Below are 23,170 nucleotides of genomic sequence, written 5' to 3'. Positions count from 1 at the left end.
ACTTCAGTGGGGCACAACACGCTTACCTCAAAGGCAGGTAGGTGGAGACGGCCCTTCGCGAGGTGGTATAAGAAGTCGAGACATCTCTCTAACAGAAGGATTACACTTTGGCAGCCTTCTTGGATATTGAGGGAGCTTTCAATTACGTGAAGATTGGGGCGATAGTCGCTGCACTGCAAGGGGATTCACCCCTTAATCTTCCAATGGACAAATAATATGCTCTATGGCAGGATTATTAATGCGAATCTGGGAGATAGTGTAGACAGAAGGCGGATGACCAGAGGAACGCCCCAAGGAGGGGTGTTGCCACTGATTCTATGGAAACTCGTGATTAATGAAATCCTGATGGATGGAGGATAATCGCTTATGCGGATGTCGTAGTGATGCTAATCCGAGGCAAGATTCTGTCGACGATCAGCGAGATCATGGAAGGGTCACTGAGGAGGTTGTCACGATGTTCTACCAGAAATGGGTTGAGGACCAACCCAGGGAAGACGAAGCTGGTGCTCTTTACGCGTAGATATAAGATAGCGGAGTTCAGACTCCCGTCATTGGATGGGGTCACCCTGCGGCTGTCGAAGGCGGTATCTAGGCATAGTCCTCGATTCGAAACTGTCCTGGAAGAGGACCACCGAGGAAAGAAGCCGTAAGGCAATGTGCGCTTTTTACTCCTGCAGAAGGATATTCGGTAGGGAGTGGGGGCGTGACTCCCAGGATGATTTATTGAAAATATACGGCCATCGTGGGACCAGTGCAGGCCTATGGAGCACTGGTATGGTGGAATGCCGTAGGGAAGAGGACGCGTGCGCGAAGGTCCAGAGACTGGCCTGCGTCCGGATCACAGAGGCACTGAGATCACCACCGCAGGCAGGCCTGGAGGCGATGATGGATATGCAGCCCATTAGGGCCTGCGCCGTTAGGGTCGCGCTTAGGCTGAGGGAGCTCGGCATGCTGAAGGAGGATGGTTGCGGCCACAGTTTGACTCTGGGTGTTATGGATATGGAGGGTAGACCGAGGAGGATCTCCGACTACCTGGCACAAGTGCCGCCTGGAGTGAGGGCATTCGCGATTCGTTTCCCTGAGAGGGACGAATGGAGGGCGGATGGTGTACTTGAGGAGGATGATCGACACATTCTGATGCACTCAATATCAGTATGTCTCTAAGACTGCCGGACGAGTGTACGGTCTTTCAGGCAGAGGTCTGTGCCATTGCAGTGGCCGCAAGAGATATTCTGGTAAAGGGCTTACCGCCCTCGAAACTCAGAATTTATGTGGACAGTTTGGCGGCGCTCAAGGCCTTGGGGTCGAGGATGGTGAGGCCGAAATGCGTGGCGGATTGTTTGGAATCCCTGGATAGGCTCCGGGCCCAAGATTTGACGCTGACATGGGTTCCTGGGCATGAAGGAATTTCAGGAAATGAGAGGGCGGGCGAGTGCGCCAGGAGGGGTTCGTCTGCGCCGGGCGGACCAGTCATCAGTACGTGCCATTTATCGAGCTACTGAACACTGTAGATGGAATGGCCAGGGCGACGTCGGTGAAGTGGTGGGACTCGGTCCGGATGGTTGCCCGATTGCGAAGGCACTATGGACGATCATCGACCGGAGGAGGACGAGGGAGTTGCTGGCGTTCGATAAGAGGTCGATGGGGATACCGCACAATGACTTCTGCAGGAGTTGCTTCGATGAGGAGGAGACTATTGAGCATTTGCTGTGTTATTGTCCGGGTCTGCAGAGACGTAGGCTTTCCTTTCTGGGGAGTAGTTTCTTCTGTGAACTTGCAAACGTACCTTTGGTATATGTCCTGAGGTTTGTTGAGGGAACAGGATGGTTCCGACGGGGGGTGCCACAAGCTCCGGCGTAGGTAGATCCGTGGTTGCGTAGGGGCGGGCAGTTCTTCACCCCCCCATCGGGTTCTCCACTCCTCCTGTCTTTTTCTTTTATTCGTATATAACCTCTAGTACGAGGTCTCACATTTTCTTTCTCTTCCCTTTCTCTCTCTAGGGTACCACAATGGGCCAAACTGGCCACCGAGTGAACTCACCTTTGGTGGGCAACCCATTCAACTTAATCTAACCAAAAGGATTGGTATCGGAGAAGCATTCCTTATCGGAACATAAATATATGAATCTTCTTTAGTTTATGGACAACGAACCATCATACAAATTCCTCAGAAAGACTAACTGAAACCGCTTCCCAGAGAGCGTTGAAGCGAACCATAAAACATCACGCTTAATGGTGTGAAGGATATTGCTTGTGGATGCCATACAGGCTGGAATTTTGAGGACCGATCTGTGTGGTGTTCAATCCTGTCGCGTGAAGCTTAGCTGCGAGCTACCGGTCCACAGGTTGCGCATAGTGGAATCCCCAATACGGAGTAGCTGACACGACAGTGGCGGACAACCAGCGGTATCGAGCGGAGAGGCTCAGTGAGAGGTCGGGTGGCACAGGCTCGTGCACAAATCCTGAGTGCCTATGATGCTCGATATGACAAGGCGAGTTATTGGCGCCTTTAAATAACCAATGCCACTCTGTTTCCTCGGCGATCGGTCCTTTAGACCGGAACAAACTTGCTGACAAAGAAACCTTGTTGACCACGTACAAAGCAATTGGCCGGTCTGTGGTGGTGGTAAGTTATGCAGCGCCCCGGGTCGGAGTCGGAGTATTAAGCCGGAGTCGGAAAGCGGTTCAGAGTCGGGGCAAGCGTGCTTAACTCCGAACCAAACTCCGACTCCGGGTCAATAGTCCGACTTCGACTCCGACCTCAAAAACTCGACTCTGCAGCCCTGCACGCAACAGACGTCACCTGTTAAACTGCGCAGCCAGACCCATTCGGCTCATCCAGATCCCTCTGGACCCACCCCATCTTAGACGAAGAATTCCTGTATCTGGATACTCAAGATACTCAATACAGAATCAAGACGAAAGATAGAACACAACAAACTGCTACAACAACAACCATCTAAAACTACTCCCATTCCCCGCCCGTCTTCTGTTGTGACTCGCGAGACCCCTTAGATGGAATGACCTTTCAGGACTTCTATCAGGAGTCTGAGTTCGTGTTTTCACAACCTCAGAATAAGTGAGTTGTTTCCGAGTGATTCCACAAAATATTTTACCTTCCAGCAACCCACAGAAAGCCCATTTATGCGTTCGGCACAAAAAGTAACACGATCAGCACTCGTTACCTGGCCAGCTCGACATATCAACACTTGTCTTGCGCAGGTGTTCTTCGACGCTTGCGCTCTCTCCAAGGCTATGGAGAGCATGGTTAACCAGCATCTTGTGAGGTATTTAGAATCTAATTGCCTTCTTAGTGACAAACAGTATGGGTTCCGCAGATATCGCTTTAGGGGCGACCTCATCGCTCTTCTGTCTGAACGTTGGAGTCGCTCAATCCACCAGTTTGGTGAGAGTAAAGTTGTGGCTCTGGATATCTCCAAGGCATTTGATAGGGTCTGGCACGGTGCACTACTATCAGAACTTGTCACATTTGGTGTCGGTAATGACTTCGTTCGATTTATTTCGAGCTTTCTCAGAGATCGCACTATTCGAGTCGTTATAGATGGGTTCTCATCCAATGAGCATAAATTGACCACAGATGTAAACCCTCTGTTCTTTCTCCTTATATTTTTCTTATTTTCATCAACGATCTGTTGGGTCAGACATCGAATCCGATCTACTCATTTGCGGATGACAGTAAACTCTGTCATTCGTACTCATTCGACCATAGGCCGAGTCCCCGAGAGATTGAGGACAAGAGGCGGGTTATGGATGATACACTCTGCCAGGATTTTCTGGCCATTTCTGAGTGGGGTTGAATGAATCGATTAGATTTTAATGAACGGAAGACTCAGTGCTGCTTGTTGTCAAACAAACGAATCGCTGACCCATTACGATCATCTTTGCCTATTAACGGTGTAGATGTTGAGCAATCTGAAGCTCTTGATGTTCTGGGCAAGAAAATACAAAGCGATGTCCGTTGGGCTAAACATGTATTTGAAGTGGTGAAAGAAGCATTAGGCTTCCTTAAACGGTGTAAGAATTACTTCACTCCGTCTGATCTTCTTAACATCTACACCCTTTTTCATAAGGTCGAAAATTTAGTACAACTCACATGAATGGGCTGGAGCTTTAAAATCATCCCTGGAGCTACTGGACCATGTACAGAGGAGAGCGATGGCGTTGATTGGGGACAGTAGGGTATCCAACTCTATTGCCTCCCTAGAACATCGTCGCAATGTGGGTTGTATGGCACTGTTCTATCGGTACTTTCATGGTGTGTGTTCGTCTTCTTATTCCTGATGTAAGGATGTTTGTCGGGGATACTAGACATTCCAGGAACTCACACCCGCTTGTAATTGATTGGCCAGAGGACCGCACATTGCATTATAGAGAGAATTCTTATTTCGCCCGAACCGTTTGAATGTGGAATCGACTTCCGGCTAATGTTTTTCCCACCCACTTTGACATCCAGAGATTTAAGACAATGATCAATTAACATTACATCCTTTTCCCCCCTCCAATTCCCTGCATGCATAGCGGACATCCCCTGCGTGTTGGTCGATAGAAAGAAAAAAACAAAACTAACGTCAGATCTGATCAAATCTGGACCGATCTGTGCGATAATGCAGAATTATGTCAAGGGGCTTAACTTAACTCACTGTCCCGGCGACATCGGACAATAAATGCGTGTTTTATGGGCCTAAGACCCCAAATCGGAAGATCGGCCTATATGGCAGCTATATCCAAATCTGAACAGATCTAAGCCATATTGACGGAGGATGTCGAAGGGCCTAAGACAACTCTTTGTCCTAAATTTCAGCAAAATTGGACAATAAATGTGGCTTTTATGGGCCTAAGACTCTAAATCGGAGGATCGGTCTATATGGCAGCTATATCCAAATCTGGACCAATCTGAGCCAAATTGACGGAGAATGTTAAAGGGCCTAAGGCAACTCTTTGTCCCAAATTTCAGCAAAATTGGACAATAAATGTGGCTTTTATGGGCCTAAGACCCTAAATCGGCGGATCGGTCTATATGGGGGCTATATCAAGATATAGTCCGATATAGCCCATCTTCGAACTTAAGCTGCTTATGGACAAAAAAAGAATCTGTGCAAAGTTTCAGCTCAATATCTCTATTTTTGAAGACTGTAGCGTGATTTCAACAGACAGACGGACAGACGGACGGACATGTCTAGATCGTCTTAGATTTTTACGCTGATCAAGAATATATATACTTTATAGGGTCGAAAATGGATATTTCGATGTGTTGCAAACGGAATGACAAAATGAATATACCCCCATCCGTCGGTGGTGGGTATAAAAATACGGATATCTAATGAACAATGGGTCTCCTAAAGACCTTTGCAAATACCAAGCCATCGACTCAATCTCCCTTAAATCTAATTTGACCTATGTACATGCCTATATACTCATAGTAAGGCGAATTAATTCTCCAGGTAATCCAGAAAGTCATTGAAAAATTCAACAGAGCTGATGGATTGGTGTTAGTCGAGCGAGGCGTTTATACATTTTTCCTGGTTCAGCTTGTGGACCAAATATTCGATTCAAAAACAAAAACAACAATTCGAGCAGAAACCCATTGACATAAAACTAAACAAAAACAGGTGTAACATTTTAAAAATGAAAATAGTTTTAATTTTCGGCATTGAAGCCAACCAGCCATCACTTGGCGATTGCGTTTTGCAAAATGTGTTGGTGTCAACATATCCTGCGACTAGTGTTTAAGATTTATTGGAAATGACTTGTTTTACAAATCCCTTCATTTGTGTTTCATTCTTTTGTTGGCTTTTCATCTCTAACAGAAATGTCGCCGATGGCCAGCATATAGGCGAGAAGAAGAACAACAAAAACAAGAACACATGAAAACGACAAGAATATCAGGCGAATACAACAGACATTATTTAATCATTTGCCTTTCGAAAGAAAATCTCCCAAACAAAACAACAACACATCACCAACACCACCACCAAGGAACACACGGACGCACAAACATAGTCGACATATGTGTGAGTGTGTCTGTGTGTGTATGATCACAAAACAGTCAGCCGCTAGAAAAACATTGTCAACATATGACAATCATACATATGCTGTCGTCAGATTTACCCACTTTTTCCCTCTCCATTAAGAAGCTTGGAGAGAGCCCGTCCAATGGCAAAATATCCCAAGATTTTCCACAAAACGATGATGATGATGTCTGACTGGCTGTCTGTCTGTCTTATCCATCCATTTCAGCCAGTCAGTAAGTCAGTCATTCTTTGGCCAGTCTGATTGAAACAAAAATTGTTTTTCACTGCAAATGATCTTCCCCGCTACTGCTGCTGCTGCTGCTGCTACTACTGCCAACCATCCATCCATCCATCATTCATGCCCATGTCGTAGTCACCCAAGTCTTTTCATTTTCATTTTCAATTTCATTTTAATTTTTGTTGCTGTACAATAATTAAGGCGCCAATTTGCAATTTGACGCAAATTTCTTCTTAGACTAAAGTGCTTTTTTTTCTTGTTGTTGCATCTTCAACGGGGAATATACCTTTAAATGTGCATGCGTTTGTGTGCGTATGATGCACCGAGAGACACAGTGAACTGTGAAATTAAAATGAATGCGCTATGCCACATATGTACAACAATTTCCATATAAAATCTGTATCACCTCACTCCCTGCATAGATCTTTCTTCTTACCCGCATGATGGGGTTTGTCACATCTTTTGGCCCTGACGCCGCCATGTGCACCAGGGGTACGATTTACACTAGGACAATATATCTTCAAATTTTGTTTGACTCAACCTAAGCTGTCTGGCAGCGCCGCAAGATTTGTATATTTGCTCGTCTGTTGTTGATATTGCAATATGCCTCCCATCATAGTCATCGCCATAGCCATCATCGAAGCCAGCAAACAGTTGTCAGTGCCAGCCAGTCAGCTAGCCAACCATCCATCCATGGGGAAATACAAGTGTGTACTCTCTCTCTCTCTCTTTGTCTCTCTCAGAACACGCAATTGTGGAGAGTCTTGGTCCAAAATCACCTTTATTCATCACTCAAATATAGCACATATACAGTGGGTATAGCCGAAATCGAGACACTTCATTAACACTTGCATACATTACATACAACACCAAAATTGAAATGAAAAATCCAAGGAAAAAATTAAAATGACTCATTTGTAGATGCTGTCTCAAATTCAAAGTGGCAATTATTTCGGAATTTTTTACAATTTGGTAAAAATGTTAGGTTAGGTTAGTCTGAAGGGCCCCATAAAGTAAATATGGTGGATAGCGACAGTGTCAATGAAACAGTCATCGCAGCCGAATCGAGTGATGAGAATCGCAGGGTGGCGTAGTATTGGGCAAGGGCTTTGCTTAGTTGACGAATGATAATTGCGCCCTCTAGAGGCTCAAGAAGTCAAGATTCAAGATCGGTTAATATGGCAGCTATATCAGGTTATGAACCGATTTGGAAGTGATACTAAAACACCACGCAAAATTTCAGTCAAATCGTACGAAAATTGCGCCCTCTAGAGGGTCAAGAAGTCAAGTCGCAAGATAGGTTTATATGGCAGCTATATCAAAACATGGACCGATTTGGCCCATTTACATTGCCAATTGACCTACACTAAATTTCAAGCCGCTAGCTTTACTCCGTCGAAAGTTAGCGTGCTTTCGATAGACAGACGGACGGACATGGCTAGATCGACCCCATAAAATATTAATACTTTATGGGGTCTCAGACGTAAATCGAGTAGTTACAACCAGAATGACGAAATTAGTATACCCCCCATCCTATGGTGGAGGGTATAAAAATCAATTTTTGTTTGTCAGTTTGTCTGTTCCGTATTGACTCAAAAATGACTGAACCGATTTTTTTGAAATTTTCGAAGCTGATGCATTATGGACCAGTGGTGAAAATAAGATACTTCATTTTTTGATATTTGAAGGAGGAGGAGTTTTCGCAATAATTTCGCCTTCACACCTTATATGGCTGATGAGTAATTCTAAACCAAATTACGAAACCAAGTCCCATAGTGTTTGATGTGTGTTGCGATCTCTGGCTTTCCTATTCCACTGTCAAAGAAAATCTCCGATCATTGAGCTCATCTCGAAAGAGAAACAAACAAAAATTGTACAATGTAGTGATCTTTGCCGTAACAGGAAAAAAAACTTGTGCAGGATGTTGGAAGAGATAGAACTGACATTGCAAGCACTTCTACAGAAACTGGAAAGACAATAAAATCTCCTGAAGAGCATAACATTGCTCAAACGCTGAAAAAGAGCTACTGGCTTTCAAGTACTCTGGGAAGACCAAGCCAGCCCTGCCGCAATGGACAGTGTCCTGCGGACGAGGACAAAATCGGAACAGGAACGAAGGAAGCGCGCACGTCCCCTCAGTCTCTTAATGGAGTCTCTTAAAGGAAGCACTTTTACAGAAGCTGGAAAGACAATAAGACAATAAAGAGCTACTGGCTTTCTAGTACTCTGGGAAGACCAAGCTAGCCCTGCCGCAATGGAGGCTGCAGACAGTGTCCTGAGAATGAGGACAAAATCGGAACAGGAACGAAGGAAGCGCGCACGGCCCCTGAGTCTCTTAATGGAGGACTGTGACTTTTTAAAGGACGCCACAACTATTACGGAAGGGGATGATGGTTACTGAAATAGGTAAGCAGCAGCCCTCTTATGCCAAAGTGGCAAGGAAGCACAACAGAGATGAGCTGACGTATGCAGTCATCGATATCCACAATGCATCCGTTAGGATTCCGAAGGAGTAAAGCTAGCCACTTGAAATTTTGCACAAATACTTCTTATTAGTGTAGGTCGGTTGGTATTGTATATGGGCCATATCGGTCCATGTTTTGATATAGCTGCCATATAAACCGATCTTGGGTCTCGACTTCTTGGCCTCTAGAGTGCGCAATTCTTATCCGATTGGAATGAAATTTTGCACGACGTGTTTTGCTATGATATCCAACAACTGTGCCAATTATGGTTCAAATCGGTCCATAACCTGATATAGCTGTCATATAAACCGATCTTGGGTCTTGACTTCTTGAGTCTTTAAAGGGCGCAATTCTTATCCGATTGGAATGAAATTTCGCACGACGTGTTTGATATCCAAGAATTATGCCAAGTATGGTCCAAATCGGTCCATAACCTGATATAGCTGTCATATAAACCGATCTTGGGTCTTGACTTCTTGAGCCTCTAGAGTGCGCAATTCTTATCCGATTGGAATGAAATTTTGCACGACGTGTTTTGTTATGATATCCAAGAACTGTGCCAAGTATGGTTCAAATCGGTCCATAAACTGATGTAGCTGTCATATAAACCGATCTTGGGTCTTGATTTCTTGAGTCTCTAAAGGGCGCAATTCTTATCCGATTGGAATAAAATTTCGCACGACGTGTTTTATTATGATATCCAACAACTGTGCCAAGTATGGTTCAAATCGGTCCATAACCTGATATAGCTGCCATATAAACCGATCTTGGGTCTTAACTTCTTGAGCCTCAAGAAGGCGCAATTCTTATCCCATTTGAATGAATTTCAACACGAAGTATTTTGTTATGATATCCACCTGATATATCTGCCATATAAACCGATCTTGGGTCTTAACTTCTTGAGCTTCTAGAGGGCCCAATTCTTATCCGATTTGCCTGAAATTTTGCAAGACGTATTTCATTTTTACTTTCAACAACTGTGTCAAATATCGGTTCATAACCTAATGTTGCCGATCTGGCATCTTGCCTTCTTGAGCCTCTAGAGGTCGCAATTATTATCCGATTTGTCTGAAATTTTGTACGACGGATCCTCTCTTGACCGTCAACATACGTGTTCATTATGCTCTGAATCGTTCTATAGCCCGATACAGCTCCCATATAAATCGATCTCTCTATTTTACTTCGTAAGCCCCCAAAGGGTGCAATTCTTATTCGAATTGGCTGACATTTTACACAGGTCTCCAACATATAATTTAATTGTGGTCCAAACCGAACCATATCTTGATATCGCTCTAATAGCAGAGCAAATCTTTTCTTATATCCTTTTTTACCTAAGAAGGGATGCCGGGAAAAAAACTCGACAAATGCGATCCATGGTGGAGGATATAAAAGATTCGGCCCGGCCGAACTTAGCACGCTTTTACTTGTTATATGTAAAATTAATCCCGCTCTAGATCATAGATCTATCAGAGAGTTGTAAATATCTGACATGTCTATAAAAAAAATCTTTTTGTTGTAAAAGGATTCCCCTCTTCTGCCGTAAATGAAGGAGCTAAAAGCAGCCAACAGTCGACACCTTTGGCATGACAGGCTCTCTTTTTTTTAAATATGCTAAAATTGAGAGAGCTATTAGAACAATGGACGAAATATACTCGGATATATTGCAATTAAACAAATTTTAATCACTTTGGATTGTTTCTACTGTATGATACTCGCACATCCACACATAATAATTTTCTGTGACAACCGCAAACGTGTATTTCAGAGATTTTCAAAATAATACCCACATCATCGCTCGTCGTTCGTCGCATGGCCTTTTGGTGTTCTTTGTGATCATTGTTTTTATTTTAGTTTTTTTTTTTTGGGTTTGTGGGCGCCATCCAATTTTTTTCATTTGAAATAAGTTTGATGCATGAACATTCGTGTGTCTATATATACATGTGTTTTTCTCTAATTGGCACTGAATCCACCATCATAAATAATGGGAAATAATACAAGAAGAAAACATTAAGTCCATATAGAAAACTCATGCCGAAAACGAAACACTAAATAAAAAGAAAACACAACCATACAAACACTCGCAAACACACAAGCACACACACACATGCACACTTGGGCATACACAATTGATGTGCGTTTTTAATGATGATATTAAAATCATAAAAATAATAATAATTTGAATATTAAATGAAAAGGAACATAGTCGAATGTTGTTGGAAAGAAAATAAACTGTTTGAAATGAGATTTAAATATAAGAAAAACACACATACATACATACATCATCTACACGTGCAAGGCCTGTAAGGCTGACTGTAGTAAGGATCAAAGGATCAAATGGATAAATTTAAGTTAGTCCATAAGATAAGACTGCAAAATGGAAAATAGCGGGCAATTTGCTTGGACAAAAAAACAAAACGCTTCAATATGAAAGGTTTGGAGGGATTTTAAAAATTGTTTGCAATGAGGGTCTATTACCTAAGATCACGAAATAACAAATTGCAGCCAAATCGATAGGAAAAATCGGATAGATGTAGCGATGGATCTCCCTCTGAGCCCATGGGATCAAAGTAAACAAGCCAAGTAAACAAGGGCAGAAAGCACATAGTGCTGGAGAGATCACCGAGGGTGTTCGCCTATGCTCAAGCTGTACACCTGCAACTAAGTCCGCTCGTTTGATTGAGTAATCCTGGCCCACCTCATTCACACAATAAGAGGCATGCGAAAAGAGAAGCCTAAATGCCCTCGGGAGGTTTCACAATGAACTAGAAAATTATTCTGCGATTGCTTGATGGTCCAATCTTGTCTGATGAGGATTTGAATATGAATCCAGTTCCTGCTTTGGTAAAATCAAGCCCAATCAATCTAGCAAGGCAGAAACCCTATTCAAATATGAAAATGCATGCAATTGGCGCTAGATCTTGAAATCTTATGTTTGTTTGTAGATTTGTTTGTTTGTGTGTTCCTTATAGACTCAGAAACGGCTGAACCGATTTTCTTGAAATTTTCACAGAAGGTGCATAATGATCCCGTGGTGAAAATAGGGTACTACATTTTTTGATATCTGAAGGGGGGGGGCGGACCCTCCCCCTTACCCTAATTTTCAGAAACGCCAGATCTCGGAGATGGGTGGTGCGAGTTAAGCGAAATTTGTTGTGCTCTCAAATAGTACCCTAAAAATAAAAATTTGGTATCCAAATTTTGGATGGGTTACCTGCGGGGGCCGCCCCACCCTAAAACCTACCAAACATATATTTAGACCAATCACGACAATATGGGACTCAAATGAAAGGTATTTAGGATAAGAAAGCTTATCTGATATCCATTTGTCGAACCAAGTGCTAGGGGGACCACCCCAACCCCCAAAACACCCCTAAATCGGACATATTTCCCGACCATGGCAATATGGAACTCAAATTAAAGGTATTTGCGAGTAGAATACGAATCTGATATCAAAATGTGAGACCACGTTTCTGGGGGTCCAGCCCTTCCCCAAAACACCCCCCAAACAGTACTTATTTACTGACCATGGGCTTAAATAAAAGGTATTTGAGTGTAGGATTAGAATCTGATATCCAAATATGAGACCAAGTGTTTGGGGGCCGTCTCTCCCCAAAAACCTCCCCCAAAGGGGACACATGTACGACCATAGTCACATGGGGCTCAAAATGAAAGGTCTTTGGGAGTAAAGCACAAATCTGATATCAATATTCGGGAAAAGTGTCTACCCCCACAACACCACCCAACCGCCAAAACACCCCTAAATCGGACATATTTACCGACAAAGGCAATATGGGACTCAAATGAAAGGTATTTTGGGGTAGAATACGAATCTGATATCAAAATGTGGGACCACGTTTCTGGGGGTCCAGCCCTTCCCCAAAACACCCCCCAAACAGTACTTATTTACTGACCATGGGAATATGGGGCTTTAATAAAAGGTATTTGAGTGTAGAATACGAATCTGATATCCAAATATGGGACCAAATGATTGGGGACCACTGCTCCCCAAAAACATCCCCCAAAGGGAACAAATTTACGACCATAGTAATATGGGGCTCAAATGAAAGGTCTTTGAGAGTAAACCACGAATTTGATATCAATATTCGGGAAAAGTGTTTATGGGGCCACGCCACCCCCACAACACCACCCAAATATAGGTATTTTCTGACTATTGCAATATGAGGCTCCAATAAGAGGGTTTTTAAAGTGGAACACGAATCCGATATATATTTTCAAGGCCAACTCACTGATTGGCCGCCCATTCCCAAAACACCCCCAAGCCGGTCACGTTTGCCGACTATGGAAATATGGGGCTCAAATTAAAGGTATTTGGGAGTAGACCACATATCTGATATCAACATTAGGGACCGACTGTCTAGGGGACGTCCCACCACCATAACAACGCCCAAATAGGACGTATTTGCTCACCAAGACAATTTGGGTCGTTAAGAGAGTGGAACTAAATATTTACAGTTTTTAGGGCCAATAACCCAAACCGGACATATTTGCTGACTTTTGCAATAAGGAGTTTAAATGAGATTTGAAAACGAATTTGATATCCAACTTTGAGGCCAATGGCAATATGGGGTTCAAATAAATGATATATAGATATATGAGAATAGAGCACGTTGCTGATATATTTTCCGGGCTTAGTGTTTGGGCGACCACCCTTATCCCCAAAACACAGAATTGTTACCCAATTTCGGGACCAACCAACTGGGGGTCAACCCCTTTCCTAAAATGCCCCACAAGCAGAAATTTTTTTGTGACCATCGCAAAATGGGGCTCAAATAAAGGTATTTGGGAGTAGAATACAAATTTGATATCCAAGTTTAGGACCATGTATTTAAGGAATCACCCCCTCCCCAAAACACCCCGCAAAGGGTAAAAATTTTTCGACCATGCCAATATGTGGTATTTAAGATTAGAAAACGAATTTGATAACCTATTTTGGGCCATGTGTTTGGGGGACGCCTCATCGTGTAAACTCCCCCAAACCAATGGCAATATGGGGTTTAAATAAATGGTTTTTGAAAGAAGAGCACGATGCAGCGGAGCGGGCCCGGGTCAGCTAGTGTCAAATAAAAGATACACAGCAACTAACCTCTGAGCGCCTGACGTTTAGAGTACACAAATCGCCGCTTCAGTGAGTTGACTTCCTCCTCTAATGTGCTATTTGGCGAGAGGAAATTCCATCCAGACATCATTAGAGCAGTAGCCTCTCGCTTTATACTAGACGGTCGATTACCCCAAATGCGGCCCAATTTCCCGGCGCAGGCAGCGGTACTCGTAGACGAACATGATGGGAATCGTTGCACAGACCTTACTAACCCCAGAATCAGCGAGCTGAATCTAGGAATACACGTGGTTTCCAAGCCGATGGACAGCTATCACAATTTACCCTGGACGAAGATACAAATGTCATCCGTGTCGGCAACTCATCCAAGGCGTTGGGCCCGACGGAGTCCGGCCCGAGTCGAGTACCATACAACTGACCTCAAACAGTCTTTGAACGTCGCTATAGTACCCGGTGGATTTCGAAGACTGCATAGCTCAACGACTGCTTTGACATTGACATTTGACGCTTGAGACATTACTCCTCCCGAGCCTCGTAGGAGAATTTTCATTCGCCGAGCATCAACATGAATTTCGAAGACTACGTAGCTCAAAGACTGCTTGGCATGCCATCACCGTATACATTTGCCATGACGTCAATCAGCCCAGGCCCTGTGATAGGACGGTCCTCGTGGCCCAGGACCTATTGAAGGCATTCGACACGACCAGCCACGTCAAACTATTTGCAGACAGCGCCACGTTATTTGTGGAGTTTAGTGATAAGAAGTCGAAACACCGAAGGGTGAAATAGGGATTTCGCCAAGGCGGAGTGATATCCCCGGCGCTGTTTAACCTATACATTCCATTCTCTCTAGCCGACATAGAGATGATATCATATGCAGATAATTGTACGATCATGGCTGAAGACCCATTGTTTACATTTGCAATAAATTAAAGTTCTACCTGAACGAACGTGCTCCTTATTTCCGTGCAAGAGATTTGAAGATATCTGACCGACACCAGATGGCTATGAGTTGGAACTGTAAACTCCGATTTGTGTGATGTTCATCGTCATAACGAGAAGCTCAGCTGGTAGCAACCGTTCACGTCCATAGGTTGCGGATAGTGGGATGCTTCGTATGCGGAGTATCTGCAATTGCAGTCACGGACAATCAATGATATCGAATGGAGAGTCTCAGTGAGAAGTTAGGCGCCGCCGGAGCTCTCTCACCTTGGAGCTTTACGCTACCTCTACATTAGGAAATGTGGCTAAAAACACAACCAAATCTTCAGCCACATTGTTTACTGCAAGGTGAATAATGAGCTAAATATGAAAGTCGATGGAGAAACGATTCCGACCATCAAGTGCCCCAAATTTACTTGGTGTCACATTTGACAGCTCTTATACATTTTTCCCGTATGATACAGTAATTTGCGGTAAGGACAAAAATAGAAACAAGGTCCTCCAGTCACTTGTCAGCGGCACTTGGCAAAAACGAAAGGAACCATGCGGACAAAAAACGAGCTCTCTTCGGTGAGAGCCACATTTAGACAGCCACTTCAGGCATTTGCACTAGCCCAGAATGACGAGAAGGCTAAGGCTGCCTGAAATAATTGTTCACCCATAGTCTTGTGTCTTCTCGCAGAAATTGCGATGTAGTGACACAAACGGTGCTCAACGGTCATCAACTTTGCAAATTTTGCCTATGAACATTCCACTAAGGAACAGGGGCAACCTTCTCACATATCGATGAGGGCAGTCCGATTCATGTTTAAGCTCAATGATAAGGGGCCTCCTTTTTATAGCCGAGTCCGAACAGCATGCCGCAGTGCGACACCTCTTTGGAGAGAAGTTTTACATGGCATAGTACCTCACAAATGTTGCCAGCATTGGTAGGGGAAAACCACCGCTGAAAATTTTTTCTGACGGTCTCGCCAGGATTCGAACCCAGGCGTTCAGCTTCATAGGCGGACATGCTAACCTCTGCGCTACGGTCATCAACTATTCATCGTTAATAAATATCCGCTAGAAGTCCGATTCCCCCTGTGTCCAGCTCGAAATCAAATTCCTTAGCGTATTCCCTGAAATATTGGGGCCTTGGTCACCCTCCAACCCATAGCATCAGCGCACGATACATTCGTGCGATAACCATAGAAAAAGCATCCACCCAACAAAGAAAAATATTTGGTCATCAGCAATCCACCAGCCGCGGAACCCACCAGAGCTTGTTAGCCATATCCATGTTTCGAAAAACCTCTTTGCATCTCCTAACAAGTCTCAAATAGTCCGACGCCAAAGCATTAAGCGCAGCCTTACTGCCCACGTATATCTTGATAGTCCGAACGCGCTGCAGTCTTCAGTGCCTCGCGAGAAAAGCGTTATCCATTTAGAAGTCTATACTAGCCATAATTCAAAGAAATACTGTTGAAATTACACATAACATTCAAAAGCCATCAGTGTATACAGAAGTTCCTAGGAAAGGCGAGGTAGGTCCAGCTACAGATCCCTTTTCGGGAAAACGACGTCTAGCTCATCAAGGGCTCCCCTGGTATATACGCCGTTGTTCCGCATATAACAAACCAGCACGCCGCGTCGAGAGCCCCAACAGATTGGTCTTATCACCCCAAAACCTTGAAGATCGTTAGTTTCTCCAAACTTTGATCATTTTATCCATACACTTGTTTAAGCCCCGATACAGATTTAGCTTAACAATAACACCGGCTGTACGTACACGTACACTGAGGCGGCAGCCCTTGCAGATGAGGAGTTCTATCGGATCAAACCGGTGCATACAACCGGCTGCCATGGGATGGAGAATTTCCATTCGCCGAGCATCAACATAGATTTCGAAGACTGCATAGCACGACAACTTTGCATGCCATCACCGGACACATTTGCCGTGGCCTTAATCAGCCCAGGCCATGTAATAGGACGGTCCTCGTGGCACTCCACCTATCGAAGGCATTCGACACGTTCAGCCATGCCAAACTAATCGAGGTCGCGAATTATCTGTGTAGTCGCCAGTCATTTGTGGAATTTAGGGATAAGAAGTCGAAGCACCGTACTGTTAACCTCTCCGGCACTGTTAACCTCTACCTTTCCTCCATTCCACCCCCTCCAGACGGCATAGAGATCGTATCATCATATTCGGACGATCGTACGATCATGGCATCAGGCCCCCACCCATTGTTGACATCTGCTATAGATTGAACGTTTACCTCAATCTAAAGATATCTGCCACCAAATTTTCAGCCACATTGTTCACTACAAATACGAGTGAGGTGAATACTGAGCTGACTGTGATGGTCGATGGAGAAATGATACCGACCATCATGTGTCCCAAAATACTTGGCGTCACATTTGACAGTTCCACATGCAACAGCAATTTGCGATAAAGTCAAAAGTAGAAATAAGGTTCTCAAGTCACTTGCCGGCAGCACTTGGGGTGCAGACAAAGAAACCTTGTTGACCACGTACAAAGCAATTGGCCGGTCTGTGGTAAGTTATGCAGCGCCAGTGTGGTCTCGTCAACTTTGTGACACGCAGTGGAACAATATTCAGATCTGTCAGATTGCCGCCCTCCGAACTGCGGCGGGCTGTCTCCTCAGTTCTCATGTGGACTACCTCCATCAGGAGACAAACATCCTACCAGCGCGAAGACATAACTTCATGCTGTCTAAGCAATACCTTTTGGGCTGTTATCGCAGAGACCATCTATATCATCACCTTGTGGATAGATATCCACTGCCCAGAAGCCTTAAGGCAGATATACATGATGTAGAGCGTGAGGTTCACTGCTTCAAGAGAGAACCTCTAGATCAAGCGGCATATCAAGCAGGTTAAGATAACATTCATGCGATGCGGTAAGTGGCTACCGTGTGAATATAGTCCTTGGAGAACGACCACCTCCCATTGCACCTGAAGAAATTGACCTCCCCCGGCAAACCAGATTTGTTCTGGCTCAATTACGTTCCGGCAGATGCAGCCGCCTAAGCTCCTACAGAGCAAGGATTAATGCCGACGTGCAAGATGTTTGTCCCGATTGTAACCAGGGACCGCACGATACACGTTAACTGTCCAGCCAGACCCACTTGAGTGATACCCAGATCCCTGTGGACGCTCCCCATCTAAGTCGCAGAATTCCTGGGTTTTTAGACTCAACAGAATTAAGCAGACGAAATATAGAAAACAACAACCGGTTGTACGCACCGGATGCACCCAATGAAATCTTTCATCGGCAAGGGCTACCGCCTCAGTGTACAACACCCTACTACAACAACAACAACCGAAAAAGGAACTTTTTTGTACAGTCGTCTCAGGAGTCATTTTAGAATGGTACACACAAGAAAAGGTTTTACAATTAACCCAATGAAATCTTTCATCGGCAAGGGCTGCCGCCTCAGTGTACAACACCCTACTACAACAACAACAACCAAAAAAGGAACTTTGTGTACAGTCGTCTCAGGACTCATTTTGGAATGCTACACACAAGAAAAGGTTTTACAATTTTCTTTCATAAACTGCACTTTTGCAGGGACCTTTTTTAAACAGTGTATCACACAACAACAAATTACGTTCCGGCAGATGCAGCCGCCTCAACTGCCACAGAGCAAGGATTGATGCCGACGTGCAAGAGGTATGTCCCAATTGTAACCAGGGACCCTACGATACACGCCACCTGTTTAACTGTCCAGCCAGACCCACACTCGACTCAGACCCAAATCCCTGTGGACGCAACCCATCTTAGTCCTGGATCTGGACACTCAATAGAATCAAGCAGACGAAAGATAGAACACAATAAACTGCTACAGGAACAACAACAACAAAAACAAATCGTGACTTGCATAACCACAAATAAAAATATTATCAATGTTGCATCATTTGCAACTCAGTTAGCTTCCTTTTTTTGTAATGTGTTTCACTTCTAATAGTGACATGAACATAAAACAAAAATTGTGCACCTACCTTTTTATCTCTTCGCGTTCTTTCTCCATTTTTATGAGAATACCGCGTTGTTTCTTCTTTATAGCTGCTATATTGCCCAATAAACCCTTTGCCTTATAGCGGGCCTTTTGAACTTCCAGCCAGGCGATTTGTCCCTTGGTACGATCCAAAATAGCCTTCTCACGCATTTTCAGGAGCGCTGTCAGTTGTTGAGATTTGTTCGTTTCGTTTTGAATCAACTTATCATACTGCAAAGAAGAAGAAAACTTCAAAATGAAAATTTGATTCATGTTGAACATCGCCACCAAAACAAACTCACCAGTCCCACATTGGAATAGTTTAAAGATGATTCGGACATGGTGTCATGGCATTGCAACTGCAAAGATTTATCATTGTCATACTCATGGAAGAACTTGACAATTTCGGCTCCAATAGAAATACGTCCGGCAGCCTTCGAAGGCGATAGGGAGTTAAACGCAGTAGAAGAAGCCTGCTTCTCTTGATGGGTTTTCCCAGTAACGGCATTATAACTGGGCGGATTGGATGAATAGTTGCTCTTGTGCCTTTTAATGATTGATTTTACACTACTGGTAACTTCGTCATCGGCACTTTGAGCTAATTCCGAGGAGCTAGGTGCCTGAGACGAGATTATGGCCAACTGAAATTGGGTTTCATTTAGGGTGGCCTCTTTGGTGTTTATTTCCTGAAAATCTCCTCTAGAGCGATTTATATGTGCTCTTATAAACGCTGATGTATTGCGCAGCTGGGCAGCTGTAGATCCATCACGGGTAGTGTGCAAATGACCTTTTTTTAGTGGGAGGTTTTCATTATCATGCGAAGCTGTTTCAAAAGTTTTCTGCAGCTCCTCGGATATGCTAGAGCTGCCCGCCTCCTGGAAGTCTTGCTTTAATGTAGCTTTGCAAGATGCTAGGTTGTATTTATTTCTATTGGAATTGGTAGCTGGTAAACTTTCAATTTCACTTTGGCTGCCTATAGAGGGCGTTGCACTTCTCATGGCTTTGGTGGCTTGGGAAGTTGTAGAGTGTGTAGGTATGGATTTGTCCGAATGAGAATGTTGCATTTTATTTGATTCGCTGAACATTTGAGTAGCGTTAAATGTTTTATTAGGCTGCTTGCTGGGTGATTGGTTAAATTCTGAATCTCTTTGAGCTCCAGTATTGGTGGTAGTGGATGCAGTTTGAGAAGAATTTTCAATTTCCTCTGTTGCCCTTGTATTGCGTTCCGAAAATACAGGCAGTTTCGAAGCTTTGTTTCGTTTTGGTAATGTTTCTCTGTTGTCATGGGATATCATCTTCTTCTCTAGGCTACTTTCGCTTATCTCGGATTTTGGTTTTATTTCCTTAAGGGTTTCCTTTCCATCATGCTGTTCTACCACAGCATATAAAGACATATTTGACCTACTAGTCTTAGAGGAGGAGGCCAATTCCTCTTCAAAGCTTGTTTTCTTATTGAGCAATTTGTGTTGATCTTGAGTGTCTTTGCGCTTCTCTTGTGACTTCCTAATGGTACGCCTCAAATCTTCCTTCAAGTGTTCAATCATATCGAGTCGTTTCTCATGTTCTTCCCCCGCTTGGAAATCCACTTCAGATTTGTTTCCGTATATTGCAGAGTCTGCAGTATTTAGGCTTGTAGTAGTTCTAGCACTCGAATTTGTAGACAACATTTTCAAATCTATGCCCAAATCAAGTTTAGGCAGTGCTATCTCTTCGTTGTGGTCATTTTCATCAATCGAACTTTTAGGCGGAGTCAACAAAGGCTTAACTTTGTTGGCAATCAGAAATAGTTGCCTTTTGCCAGTTTTTAACTTTTCATTTGTATCCTCCAGACTTTGTTTGAGTTTGTCGTTTTGTGCTGGCGACTTGGAGTTTTCAAAATCGGAAGAATAGGCTTTGTCAGTGTCGCCCGCAGAGGAAGAGGGTTTCTTGGCCGAATTACGAGGGCTCAATATGCGCGATGATTTATCAAGGGTTGACTTCAATTGCTCGTTTACTAGTATGACTTGGGAAAGGCTGCGATTGAAATCTTCCAATAGCTGGGAGAAATGCATCTCTTTGTCCTCATCAATGAGAGAGGTATTATCCGTTTTTTGTTTTTCACTGCTGGATCTGCCGGTATTTTGTTTGCTTTTTATTTTCAAATTATCAATTTTTTCCAAGGACAAAGGACTGACCGCTCTGGGCTTAATGAATTCAAAGTCCGCATTGTGTTGTTTGGCATATTTCTTTTCAGGACTGCTAAAAATGTGAGAAGAGATGGAGGTTACTTCATCTTCGGTATTCATCTGACCCTGCTTCTCCAAAGATTGTTGTGATTGATTGTAATTATGCCGAGATTCTGTGCGTAATGAGGAAATTTCGGTGAGAGTATTGGAAATTGGCAAAGAAACCGAGGAATAATTCGATGCCACACTTTCCATAGACTTGTACTTGGACTGTATAGTAGGGTTGACTGGTTGTTCAGATTTTTTAAATTTTTCCTCCATATCCAAAGATTGGGGATGGGAATTTTTATATGAATTGCCAGAAGTTTGAATATTTGTAGCTTTCGCATTCATGTCCATGGTGTATGTTAATGGAGGCGATTTTAAACTTTCCAATGACATGCTAAGAGTTGTCTTGGCTCGTTCTGTATTTTTGTCTAACTGCCCTTTGGGTATGTCATCTTTCAAAGGTTTTGGTGTCATTGCTTCGAAACTTTTGCGTTTTTTACTCTCCTGCTCTTCAGGCATTTCCAACAATTTTCTCTTCTTCTCAATTTCTTTGTAATCTTTCTTCTCACTGCTATTTGATTCTCCCACCAATAGCAAATCCGTAGTGGATGTACATTGACTTGTTTTCCAGGTCCTCTCACGTTTACTGGGCACCGGCATATGGGGTTGTGATATAGCCTCCAACTTACGCCTAACAGCCATGATAAAATTATATGGATATATCTGAGCTGCCGATGGCCTAAGCAGATAAGGCAAATCATTGGCTTTGTGTACATCTTGAGATTTGATATGACTGCAATTTCCCTCCACTGCTGATGGGTTGTGCTGAAGTGAATTTGATTTTAAATTCTTTGAGGGAATTTCCAAATCGGAAATCTCTTCTTCTGGCTGTTGGTCTCTGATCTCTGTGGGTTTGTTGTGCGTACGTTCAGGCCGTTCCTTGTGCACCTTGGTTTCTTGAGCCGCACTCAATTTTGATGTCAAATTTTCTAAAATGACATTTTCTTTGCCATTGGTGGCAATACCTTTGAGGGCACTGAATGAATAGTCTTTTTCGTCCTCTGTTTTTCTTAGCAAGCCAATGCGTTTGTGATTTTCCCCCAGTGGCAAGGACGAAGAGGAGTTGGCCCTTACTGAAGCTGGTGTGGTTAACACATTCGCTGCCGGTTTTACTAGATCCTCTTTGGCAATTTTGGTCACTCGCCGTCGCTCCTCTAGCAGATCTTGTGACGTAGGTTTCTTAAGCTCCAGTGAAAGACCTTTAATTGCTGGCATTTCACCAAAGCCTTGCCGTTTCGCGTTTATCTTGGGCAGCATTTCTTTTGCTGGTTTGTTTTCATCACTCGATAATTTCCTGGTGTTGCTGCCATCTTTAGGCATCTCATTGCTGTTGCTTTTGTGTTTTTTCTTGTCCAAGTTTTTGGATACCAATTTTCGGGTATTTTTCTTCAGCTCCTCCAAACGTTTCTTGATTTCCTCTTTCTCCTTGTTAGCCTTCGCTTGTGGTTGATTTGCTAACTCCGATTTGCGCTTTTTCTTTTGCATTTCCATGAAGCGTCGCGCCTCTTCAGGGTTGTAGGTTTTCTTGTTGGCCACTGCTTGGCGATTGGGAACGCTATTTGTTACCGGCAGATTGGACGATTTAGAGCGTGGCTTCGCGGCAACTGCCGATCTAGCTGTATCCATGCGAGATGTTCTGCTAGTTGCAGATTTTACAGGAACTTCATTCGGCGTTGCCCGAACAAGAATATCAGTCTTACTCCTTTGAAGTGTGTTAATGGCTGGTAAGTCTTTTGTTGCATCCTCAGCTGCTTTTGGCAGCTGGGTTTCAGTCTTGTTCGCTTCCTCATTTGTGGTCTTCTGGGGAGATGATTTAGCTATATTACTTAGCATTTCCTGTATGGCTTTAATCTCTTGTTCCCTTTCCTGTTTTTTCTTGGCAAAATCTTCCTGTTGGTGTTGCACATCCATATTCAGTTACGCGCTTAATTCGGCACAATCATCTAAAAATTGGTTTCGTTTTTTAAAATATTTCACTTCTTATACCAATTTTAGCTGAATATAAACTTTAGAATACACATTCGAATAAAGAAAAATTAATTTGCACAAAGCCTCCAAAAACAATGCCTTACTTAAAGACTTGGTCTTGTTACCTGGCTTCTGCCACAGAAACTAGTTTATTGATAGTTTGTTGTTGTCGCTGTCG

The 23,170-nt window shown here is 43.6% G+C and overlaps 1 protein-coding gene across 1 annotated transcript in view; it reads right to left on the bottom strand.

Moving 5' to 3' along the window:
• LOC106086678 (golgin subfamily B member 1) overlaps nucleotides 1-23,170 on the bottom strand; it is a 101,278-nt gene extending 78,108 nt beyond the window's left edge. Inside the window, exons 1-3 of the mRNA XM_013251442.2 lie at nucleotides 23,118-23,170; nucleotides 19,054-22,967; nucleotides 18,756-18,982 (exon numbers count right to left, since the gene is read on the bottom strand). Of these exons, the coding sequence (XP_013106896.2) occupies nucleotides 18,756-18,982; nucleotides 19,054-22,935 (4,109 nt within the window). The 5' untranslated portion in view covers nucleotides 22,936-22,967; nucleotides 23,118-23,170. The remainder of the gene's footprint in view (nucleotides 1-18,755; nucleotides 18,983-19,053; nucleotides 22,968-23,117) is intronic.

The sequence above is a fragment of the Stomoxys calcitrans genome, chromosome 5 (assembly GCF_963082655.1).
Source record: "Stomoxys calcitrans chromosome 5, idStoCalc2.1, whole genome shotgun sequence".
Lineage (NCBI taxonomy): Eukaryota > Metazoa > Arthropoda > Insecta > Diptera > Muscidae > Stomoxys > Stomoxys calcitrans.
This window is presented reverse-complemented; position numbering and strand designations above follow the sequence as displayed.